This window comes from Bidens hawaiensis, unplaced genomic scaffold, assembly GCF_021521415.1.
Source record: "Bidens hawaiensis isolate Kalapana, Puna unplaced genomic scaffold, B.hawaiensis_p1.1 tig00025384_1, whole genome shotgun sequence".
NCBI lineage: Eukaryota > Viridiplantae > Streptophyta > Magnoliopsida > Asterales > Asteraceae > Bidens > Bidens hawaiensis.
Genome location: NW_027494057.1, coordinates 198551 through 210187, shown reverse-complemented (window position 1 = coordinate 210187; position 11637 = coordinate 198551). Strand labels below are relative to the sequence as shown.

The 11637-nt window shown below is 37.4% G+C and overlaps 1 protein-coding gene across 1 annotated transcript; it reads left to right on the top strand.

Moving 5' to 3' along the window:
• Positions 1-5982: 5982 nt before the first annotated feature.
• Positions 5983-10862, top strand: LOC143571510 (U1 snRNP-associated protein usp106-like). The gene is made up of 13 exons (XM_077056917.1): positions 5983-6129; positions 7477-7529; positions 7739-7907; positions 8010-8073; positions 8215-8294; positions 8548-8701; positions 8813-8874; positions 8974-9051; positions 9158-9216; positions 9553-9634; positions 9757-9800; positions 10354-10596; positions 10725-10862. The coding sequence occupies exons 1-13, from the start codon at positions 5983-5985 to the stop codon at positions 10741-10743; spliced, it is 1254 nt and encodes a 417-aa protein (XP_076913032.1). The 3' UTR covers positions 10744-10862.
• The last annotated feature ends 775 nt before the right edge of the window (positions 10863-11637 follow it).

Sequence of the window (11637 nt, the reverse complement as noted above, 5' to 3'; positions counted from 1 at the left end):
GATACAGCACCGCACTTGATTTCTAGCATATCCCTTTAAGGTGAAAGGTTTCGTTAACACATCTGGCTCTTTCACAAGTGACTATACTAGGGCGACTATTACTTACTCTCTTGTTACGTGCTACAGCTGTCTGGAGACTAAGGTGGGCATAGATGAGGCTAAAAGTATCTACTTAGGCAAACGTTGTCTTAATGGGCCTCATAAACGAGAGTTGTGCTCTATCCACAATTGGCAATCGTTGTCTGTCTGCCTAACCATTTACTAATGTTGTGTGCTACAACTGCCATTAGTAACTGGAAGCCAGATTCTCAAATTCCTATTTACTAATGTCATTGGGTCATTAATAATAGGATTAAAACATCGAAAATATTAATAAAATTTACTTTTGCTTAATTGAACAGATGTCTACTGATAATAAACTCCTCATTCACCCTCAAGGCTATCCTTGAGAAAGAAAAGTTGAATGACACCAACTTTCTTGAGTGGCACCGCAACTTGGGACTTGTTCTCAAGATGGCAAAGAAGCACTATGTTCTCGATGGACCTGTCCAACCGAGCCTGAAAACAATACTGCTGATGCCAGGAGGGTTCTTGACAAATATATGGACGACTCTGCTGAAGTTGCCTGTATCATGCTAGCCACCATGTCTTACGAGCTTGCTAAAGGCTTGGAAGATTTTGGTGCCTATGAGATGCTTGAGCAACTCAAGGGCATGTTCCAGAAACAAGCCCATCAAGAACGCTATGACACCATGAAGCAACTCATAAGTTGCAAAATGGAACAAGGATCACCTGTTAGTGCGCATGTCGTCAAGATGAAAGGGTACATCGAACAACTAAGGAAACTTGATTATCCCCTGTCAGATGAAATGGCAGCGGATTTCATCCTGAACTCTCTTCCCAACTCTTACGACCAGTTCATAATGAATTTCAACATGAATGGCTGGGTGAAGACAGTGCCGGAGCTTCATGGAATGCTCAAGACGGTTGAGATGAACATTCCAACTAAAAACAATCAAGTTCTTGTGGTTCGATCTGCTGGTGTCGTCAAGCCTAAACCCAAGAACCGGGGTTATAACGGTAAAGGCAAGAAGAAGGTTACTGTTGCTGCCAGGAATGCCACCAACACTAACAAATGTGTTGCAAAGGTACCACCGCCGCCTCCTAAGGAGCGCCAGTGCTACAAGTGTAAAAAAATGGGACACTGGAAACGTAACTGTCATGACTACCTTGCTGAGCTGAAAAGGCAGAGGACCAATGGTGAAAGCTCCTCTAAAGGTATTTCTATATATGTTATTGAACTTTTCACTGTCTCTAGCAACACATGGGTATTTGATACCGGATGTGGTTACCACATCGTTAATGTCTTGCAGGAGCCTGAAAACTAGAAGAAGCTGAAACAAGGCAGCATGGAACTCATCGTTGGTGATGGGAAGAGAGTCCCCGTTCTTGCAACTGGCACATATCATTTTGCTTGTCCGTCTGGCCTTGTAGTTACTTTGGATAACTGTTTATTTGCACCTGGTTTGACCAGAAACATTATTTCAATTTCTTTACTATTTGAACAAGGATTTAAGTACGTTTTTAATAGTAATGCTATTTCTGCCTACTTGAATGATATCTTTTATTTTGAGGCTAAACCTCGAAATGGTATTTATGAGGTTGATGTTCAAATAAACAATAATGTATATAATCTTTCTAAACGTATCAGATCTGGCATCAATGATACATTTCTATGGCATTGCCGACTTGGCCACATAAGCAAAACACGAGTTAAGAGACTCCAATCCGAAGGGATTCTTAAATCCACAGTACTGGACTCTTTTGATGACTGCGAATCTGCTTAGCTGGCAAACTCGCCAAAGGCTCCTTCACTCATAAGAATGAATGAGCTAAGGATCTGCTTGGCATCATACATATTGATGTATGCGTTCCCTTCAGAACCATGCCTAGGAATCATGAAAGATACTTTGTTTCTTTTATTGACGATTACAGTCGATATGCCTATGTGTATCTCATGAAACACAAGCATGAAACCTTTGAAAAGTTTAAAGAGTTTCAAAACGAAGTGGAAAACCAACTCGGGAAAACCATCAAAATGCTTCGATCAGATCGAGGTGGAGAGTATCTCAGCTCAGAATTCATACATCATCTGAAAGAGCGTGGAATTGTTTCACAGCTCACTCCACCTGGCACACCCAACACAATGGCGTGAGCGAGAGGAGAAATCGAACCTTGCTAAACATGGTCGATCAATGATGTGTAGAACTAACTTGCCTCACTCCTTTTGGAGCTTTGCCCTTTTGACCGCCGCCTGCATTGTCAATCTGGCTCCAACTAAAAAGGTAAGCAAAACCCCAGATGAGGTATGGCATGGGCGAAAACCCAATTTGTCTTTCCTTAGAGTATGGGGATGTGATGCTTATGTCACTAGTGATTCTGACGATAAGCTCGATCCTCGCGGCGTAAAAGTTGTTTTCGTTGGATACTATAACCAAAGCGGATATTATTTCTTCCATCATGATACAAATGTGATTTCTATCAAAAGGAAGGGCCACTTTCTCGAGAAGGAAATTCTCGATCGAGGAATTGGAGATAATATTGTCGATCTTGAAGAAATTCAAGAAATACAAACTACCGCTGAGGAAGTTGGAACGTCTGATCAACAAGTTGTTGTTGCTGATACATCGGACATGAACACAAGCGTTCGCAGAAGTAATAGGATTCGCGTACCAAACTCTAAATACCTATGGCATCTAGATGGTCCCGAGGTCCTCTTAGTAGCCGAGTCAAGCGACAAACCTACTAATTACAAATCTGCTATCTTAGATCCGGAATCTGAGAAATGGCACGATGCCATGAACGCCGAGATGCAATCTATGTGTGACAATCAAGTCTGGAACTTGGTTGAGCTACCCCCCGAGTGTTGGGCAGTAGGGAGCAAGTGGATTTTCAAGAAGAAAACCGACATACATGGAAATGTACAGACTTATAAAGCACGGCCAGTCGCGAAAGGTTTTACTCAAACTCAGGGTATTGACTATGATGAAACCTTCTCGCCCGTTGCTATGACTAAGTCGATAAGGATATTACTTGCCATAGCCGCGTACTATGACTACGAGATATGGCAAATGGATGTCAAAACTGCTTTTCTTAATGGACATCTTTCTGAAGATGTCTATATGGTTCAGCCTGAAGGTTTTGTCGATCCTAAATATCCTAACAGGGTGTGCAAACTGAATAAGTCTATTTATGGACTTAAACAGGCATCTCGCAGCTGGAATCTTCATTTTGATGAGAAAATCAAAAAGTTTGGTTTTATCAAAAATGAAGATGAGCCTTGTGTTTACAGAAAGGCAAGTGGGAGCACTATATCATTTCTCATCCTGTATGTGGATGATATACTGATCATTGGAAACAACATCCCTATGCTTAAGGAAGTTAAGAACTGGTTGGGCTCTTGTTTCGCAATGAAAGATCTTGGTGAAGCTGCTTATATTCTAGGAATTAAGATCTACCGAGATAGGTCTAAGCGGCTTCTAGGGCTAAGTCAAAGTACATACATAGACAAAGTAATGGCACGCTTCTCTATGGACAACTCCAAGAAAGGAGCTCTCCCCATGGCTAAAGGAACCATGTTGAGCAAATCACAATCTCTGGCAACAGACATTGAAACTAAGCACATGCAAGCGATTCCATACGCTTCAGCGATTGGTTCTATCATGTATGCTATGTTATGTACTAGACCTGACGTCTCGTATGCACTGAGCATGACTAGTCGTTTTCAGCAGAACCCTGGCATTGCCCACTGGACTGCTGTGAAGAACATTCTGAGGTACCTGAAAAGGACGAAAGACATGTTCTTGGTGTTTGGAGGAGTGGAAGAAGAACTCACTGTAAGGTGTTACACTGATGCTAGCTTCCAGACTGACCGAGATGATTTTTGCTCGCAATCAGGATATGTATTCACTCTCAATGGAGGAGCTGTTTACTGGAAAAGCTCCAAGCAGAGTGTGGTGGCGGATTCTACCACTGAATCAGAATACATAGCTGCATCAGATGCTGCTAAAGAGGCTGCTTGGATGAAGAAGTTCATCGCTGATCTCGATGTGGTTCCAAGTATTCATAAACCAATCGAGGTGCTCTGTGATAACACAGGTGCTATTGCTCAGGCCAAAGAGCCAGGTCTCATCACAGAGCCAAACGAACAATATATTATTTACTATGGTTTGAATTCGGTTATTGTATGAACAAGTTATGTGACTCTTTGTGTTTTTATGAATTTAAATGAGTTGATTAAATATTGTCACTTAATAGTGTCGTGTGCGATGAACAATCGGTTGCGCCCCGATGTTTCCGTCATGGTCGGGGTGTGACAATTGTGTTCACATGTATGGTCATATTGAATTTGTCCAGGGCAGATTGGGGGTTAAAGATTAGGATGCGTATAGAAATCCATAATTAACGATTCACCTGGTCCAATATTTGTTAAATACTTAAATGCATAAATGAAATAAAATTATTTGATCAAAAACTGCTTAAACATTGAAATTAATAGTCATACTTGTCATTGTGGGACTAGCGTACATGGTCGAATCGCATGCGTCTTGTGGGGGATCTCGATTTCACTCCCAGATAGGCTGCAAACAAGCTGAGCCAAGCCCGAGCAGCGCCGACTCTGAGAATTCACGTGCCCCCGCCGAGCCAAAGAAATATGCCCCTTAAACCTTAACGTACTAAGTAATGTAAAAACATTTTTATACGCCAATTAAAGTTATAGTGATAAACATAACAATTAGCAAAATCATGGTATTAGAATGAGTTTATGACATACTGAGTAGACTATAGCTAATGGATTTGTGAAGCTCTCCTAACAATTTTTATAACAAATTGGTGAATCAATTATTCATGTTTATGCTCTACGTTCCGTTCTCGATAGCTATCATCGCCAACTAGTTGTTGGGGCATTGTGGATCGTAAATAAGATTTTAATAACTATAATTTCGAAAAACTCATTTATGCAAATGCTACCCGTGACCGTTGGTGTTCGAAGTCGACTTTGCTGTTATCCCGCCTATACGTTTTATTTATTTATTTAATTTATATTGATTAATTAAAAGTATTTGGCCTTTTTCAATTTTGAGTGGGCCTATAAGTCTTTGGGAAATTTAAAAAAAAACTTGGTCTATAAGGTGTTTAAGTGTTATAAAAATAGTGGGATTATTAACATTCGGGTATACATATATAACACCGGGAATTTTTTAAAAATTGTGCCCCCGAAAAAAGTGCCCCGGCCGGTCGCCCACTTGGCACACCCCAAGAGCTGGGCCTGAGCCCAAGCTTGGGCTCGGCTCGCTTAACTTACATAGAGCTTGAGTACTGCTCGTTTAATTTACATAGGGTTTGAGCTTCGTTCATTTTGCTCTTTATTTCTATTGCTTGAGCTCAGCTCGTAAGTAGTTTTTCAAGCTTGAGCTCGGCTCGTTTATTAATTTTTAATTAATTTTATATGTTTTTCTTCAATTAAAATTTTGTATATAACATAATATATTATTTAGTTATTTTTCATAACATTGTAAAATAAAAATTATACAAATGCAGGCTTGTTTAGGCTTGCGAGCTGACTTGAGCTTGATAAGTAAAGCTCAGGCTCGGGCTTGTTTATTAGATGAGCTTCATTTTAGGCTTGAGCTTGGGTTCAGACTCGTTAAAGTTAAGTTCAGTCGAGCTTTTTCACATGCCAATCTCGAGTATCACACGAACAGCTCGGCTCGTTTACACCCCTGCTCCCGGACTCATTTGACGTCATTTAAGTATCTTTAAAAAAAATAATAATTATGTATCGAAACCTGAATAATAATAATATCTAATATAAATTCTATTGACCTTTTAACCCAACGTATATACGCACACACGAACCGATTATAAGATCCGGTTGGGTTGAGAAAACAAAAGAATTGTGACCGGAAACCCTAACGACCGATGGATGCAATACGGAAGCAGTTAGACGTGTTAATGGGAGCCAATCGGAACGGTGACGTCACCGAAGTCAACCGCAAGTACTACGACCGTGACGTCTGCCGTCTCTTCTTAGCCGGACTTTGTCCGCACGAACTCTTCCAACTCACTGTATGCTTCTTATCAATACTCCATTCATTATTTCATTCATTCATTAATTAGCCAGTTAATTAATAGCTAGGGTTTACTATTGTTGATGTAACAAAATATAGGAATCGATAGAATTTCAATTCATTCGACTCGAGTGATGTGGAATTGAGCTCGGCTCATTTCGAAGTCGGCTCGTTAGTCGTATATTCAAGCTCGAGCTCGACTTGCTTGTTATTTACTTATTTATATACATTTTTAATGATCTTATATATTTTCAGTTATAATTTTTGTGTATAGCATAATATATTCTGTTTAGTTATTATTATATCAATTTAATACATTCGAATCAAGTGATGTGGATTGAATACTTATGAGTGAGGTTTGTTCTAGAGACAGGGGAGGGGAATGAAAACTAACATGATTGTGTCTCGAGCTCGGCTTGTTTCTACGAGAGCTCGGCTCATTTTGACTTACGAGAGCTCAGACTCGACCTCGGCTCGTTTTGGGCGCTTTTTCTAAACCTTGAGATCGGCTCGCTAGTCGTTTTTTCAAGCTTGACTTGTTTATCATTCATATGCATTTTTAATTGCTTGGCATATTTTTAATTATAAATTTTATGTATAACATAATATATACTATTTAGTTATTTTTGGTCATGATTTTATATATAATAAAAATGTTTTATATATATATATATAATTCATTGAAATAAAAGTTATATAAATAATAATAGGCTCATTTTGGCTCGCGAGCCAGCTTGAGCTCAATAAGTGAAGCTTGAGCTCCAGCTTGTTTATTGAACAAGCTTATTTTAAGGCTCGAGATCGAGCTTGTTTAAGCTCGACTCTATTCGAGCTTTTTACTAGCCAATCTTGAGTGGCTCACACGCCTGCTCGGCTGGTTGGCACCCTTAATCTTTATCATGTGTACTGTAGGCTTTAGATTTTTTGTTAAAATATATACTAATTCATGGAAGCTAACACCAGTTTACCGGTTTGAAGCATTAGATTGCCAATTATTGATAATAGTTTTAGCTTTTGAGCCTATTATTGGATCTTCCACTATTTTCTCTGTCAAAGTACTTAACTGGTGAAGTATCGTGAGTTCGTGACCAAAAGTAGAAGAGAATCCGGCTGACACGTTTTGCAAAGTGAAAAAATAAATTTGGGTGTACAAATGTATTTTGCGAGACATGTTAATTTTCTGCAAAGTGAAAATAAATTTAGCATAGTTTTGCATTTTATAGCTTTGCTATTGGTGGGATATACTGAGTACGATGATGATGATGATGATAGTTTTGCATTTTAACTTTATCTTGGTGACAAACTTTCTGATGGTTATTCAATTTTCTTGTGTTTGAAACTACAGAAAATGGACATGGGACCGTGCCCGAAGGTTCACTCATTTCAGCTTAGGAAAGAGTATCCTTTTTCTCACCTTCCTATTATCAACTTTTATATTGGTTATCATCTCGGTGCACTTTTTTTGATGCTTTAGACAATTAGACCACTCTTATGTCTCCAGTTCTTGCTTGTGTGATTAAGATCTATATGCACATTAGTCTTTTCAACCATCTAAAATATGCAAGTTTTTAGGATTTTAAATATCAGTGGTACTTAACTGTAATCAGATACCAAGAAGCAAAGGCAAAAGGTCAAGATAATTATGACAGAGAATTGGAGGATCTTATAGACAGGCTCATTGTTGAATGTGACAGAAAAATTGCAAGAGCTCTTAAACGTCTTAGTGAGGAGGATGCTAAAGCAGCTATTGCTATATCTGTATCAGGAGTTACACAGGTGGGTTGAACTTATTGGGTTATTTTTGTGGATCACCCTTTATCTGTATGCATGTTTGTATCAGTTAATGCTTGTTTAATTTGCTGATTTGTGAAATTGCAGACACCAGATATTCTTGAGTTGTCAAAGCAGATAAAGGAGAAGCTTAAAGAAGCTGATCAATGTGGTAAATATGGTCAATTGCAATTAAAATTTGGCTCTGCCTTTAATACACATTACGCTATTATCTCATGTTGTGTGAACTACATATTTATTTTATGATATTTGATTGTTTCTTTACTTATCATTTTCAATTTTGGTACTTTAGATCTTGAAGGAAAAGCAGATATGAAGATTCGAGCTATGGAGATTGTTGAAGAACTCAGAACTCAAAGAGCAGACAAACAGGTAAATTTTCTTTTCTTGTGCGAAGACGTGTAGATAAGTGTAATGGTTTATGTTCTTTTTCTGTTTCTGTTTAACATGCTTTATTCAACACTTCTAATTACACGTATAACAATTAAAATTTAAAGGCCACTTCTAATTTGCAGAATTTGAGTATACGGGTAATAAATTGTTTGTTGAATTTGATAAATTGCCAGTTTCTTAACTGATACCCACTTGCTGATCTTTGGTGGCTTTTTGTTTATTTTATTTCCAGTCAGTGCTTTTATTAGATGCATTTAACAAAGATCGAGCTTCTTTACCATCCCCTCTTCCAAACGCTCCAACATTGGCACCATTGCCTGTGCCTATTCCTGATGCCTGCACTCAAGAGTTAATTAATGAGAAGCTCAAAAAAGCAGAAGATCTTGGTAAGTTGAATTTTTAATTCTAAATCTATCAAAATACAATTCATCTATTTTATTTATTCACTACATATATATTTTGTTAGAAACCTTGTATTAAACGTTCTCATTTTCTAGGCGAGCAAGGAATGCTGGATGAAGCACAAAAAGCACTTGAAGAGGCTGAAGCACTTAAAAAGGTTCTTTATCACTAACTTCTAAATTGATAAAATAAATTGGTTATTTCTTATGTTACTCTCTTGTGTACTTAATCTGAGTTTTCTTAATCTTTTTTGTAGCTTTCAATGCACTTGCCTCCTCCTCGTCAGGAACCTGTTACAGACTCCTCTAAGTATACTGCAGCAGATGTGCGAGTTGTAAGTCTGCAGCCTCCGATTATTTTGCTTTGTTTATATCAATGGCATTTAAATCTGTTAACTGATCAAAAATTTTCATTTGTTTACAAAATCGTATTTTCTTCAGACTGATCAGAAGTTGCGTGTCTGTGACATTTGTGGAGCATTTTTAAGTGTTTACGACAGGTAAAATTTAATACTATTCAGTGAAGACTGATATTTAAATAGTGTTATTTAGGATCAAGAAAAATTAGTATTTAAGGTTTAAAGTAACTTCAGTGTTTGACATGGTGATTATACCTCCTTGTCACCAGCAGGCTTTTGGGCCCAGTTTTACGAGGATAAACTTTTGCTGCTAAAGAATGTGCGTTTTTTTAATTTCTATACTATGCTTGCTTGTTGATCATCCTACTTTAGCTCAAAGAATTGTGGGACTGTTATATAATATCTTCAGATAGTTATGAATATGATGGTTATGTGTAATCTTTATCTTGTTATTTCACTTTCTAACGTGCTTCTCAGTGACCGTCGGTTAGCGGATCATTTTGGAGGAAAGCTACACCTTGGTTATATGCAAATCCGCGAGAAGTTAGCCGATCTTTTGGTAAGTTATTGATTTATTATTTACTTTTATGCCCCTGATTATTAGTAGTAGCATTTGCGTTTAAGGCTTTATTTTGCGTTTTGAAGCACTAATGTATAATTTCTTTGATATTAATATGTCAGGAAGAGAGAACCAATAAAAGGAAGGTTCTGGAAGACGACAGAAGGTAAGTTTGCTTTCTTTTGTTTGTATCAATAATAAGGCTTAATATGATTATAAAAGTTATCCTAATAATTATTTTGTTTTTGGGATAATGGATGTGAATTAGTGGATGTTAACTTAAGTATTTAACTTTATCATCTTGGCCAACTTTTGTTAGGTCATGCATACCAATTTCAACCAAAACATGTTAATTTCCGAAATGCCGTATTTACAAGAACAGTTATTTGCTGATCATTCATCAACTTATTTTTATCTTATCAACGTTTCAAGGGCATTTTTGTCATCCTGCATGTTTTTTTTTAGTTTTAAGTTTATGTTTTTTTTTTCAAAATTTTAACTGGAATTGGTATTAATTAAACAGATACTTGGTTATGAAGTAGCTTAAATAAACTGTCGACTTTAATGGAAAAAGTTGAATACTTGGGTAGCCTTCACATATATTATCCCATTTGTTAATATAGCAATTTTGGCATTTTTTATCCATTCATATCTAAATGGACCGAATCTTTTTTTTTACTTTTGATCTCGGGGACATTGTTAAAATTTTTTTTGCTTAGATCAAAAGAACGGAGCAAGGATCTTGAACGAGAAGGCAGCAGAGACCGTGACCAAGCCAGTAGTCGTGACCGTGACCGTACACGTGATGGCGACCGTAGGAGCCGAGACCGTGACAGGCATCATGATCGTGGTCGTGGTTATGACCGCTATGACCGTGATAGAGAAAGGGACCGTGATTCAAGGAGCCGACATAGATCACGATCACGGTCAAGGGACCGTGTCAGAGATTATGATCGACCAAGGTTTGATTTTGTTTTATTAACTTCACTTTTGATGCCATGATAAACATTCTTTTTCGATTATAAAGTGGCGGAGTAGTCTAACCTTTTTAGATAATACTGTTTATAATGATGTTTGAACTTGTGTGCAGGCGTTATGACCGGTACTAGCAATGAAGCGGATGAAAAAAGGTTGTCATTTCTTGTTCCTGCACAAACAATTTTTATAAATCGTCGGTTGGTGGTGTTTTAAACTCAGATTTAATTGTGGAATTAATCGGGTTTTACTATTTGTTATCATTTTGGGTTTTTGTTTTATGTTTTCTAGAAGCAGCTCTGTATATCAGATTCAATGTAAGTGTATGTTTACCTAGTACTTGAGTACTAGGTAGTATTCGAATCTATATTTCTAGGGTTCTAGTAGTATGCGAGTTGGGTGTACATTTGGGTTCATGGGTTTTTGCTTATCTTTTGAACGGGTTCACGTTTAAGATGTATTACGTTTTAGAAGTGTATATTGTATATTCGTGCGGATGGTGTAAGGATGAAGGTAGCCCTTAGGCAATTGTATTATGCTTGTCAAGGCGGGTTGGGCAATTGGGCGTGTAAATGAGCCAAGTTTGAATTTGAGCATAGGGTGACCAAGTCACAGGCCCAAAAAATTTTTTGGGCCAGTGATTCGGTTTGAGTCAGGTCAAACAATATAAACTTTCGTATTGGTAATATCAATCTCTTGATATTCATGATACCTACAAATCAAATTTAAGTTTCAACAACCGCTTTAAAAAAACATAGCAAAACGCCTTCAACAACAATATTTCAATTTAATCAAACTTGTAATTTATATTGGCAATATACAATTTTAAGCTTATATATTGGTTATATACAAAAAAAAAAAAAATCTTGACAAAATAGTAATTTATACTCGGACAAAAAAAAAAAGTTCTTTCGGACATCCAAGTTAACAACCGTCACTCCACTTTCCTAATTTGTATAAAGGGTACACTTCAATTTTACAAGGGAGTGTAACATCTATAAAGATTTTTGGACGAAATCATGAAAATT

Bases quoted from the DNA above. Each gene is read 5' to 3' on its own strand.
- LOC143571510 (XM_077056917.1), top strand. From the start codon at position 5,983: ATGGATGCAATACGGAAGCAGTTAGACGTGTTAATGGGAGCCAATCGG. The intron at 7,530-7,738 runs GTATCCTTTTTC...AACTGTAATCAG, and splicing joins TCATTTCAGCTTAGGAAAGA to ATACCAAGAAGCAAAGGCAA. The intron at 7,908-8,009 runs GTGGGTTGAACT...GTGAAATTGCAG, and splicing joins CTGTATCAGGAGTTACACAG to ACACCAGATATTCTTGAGTT.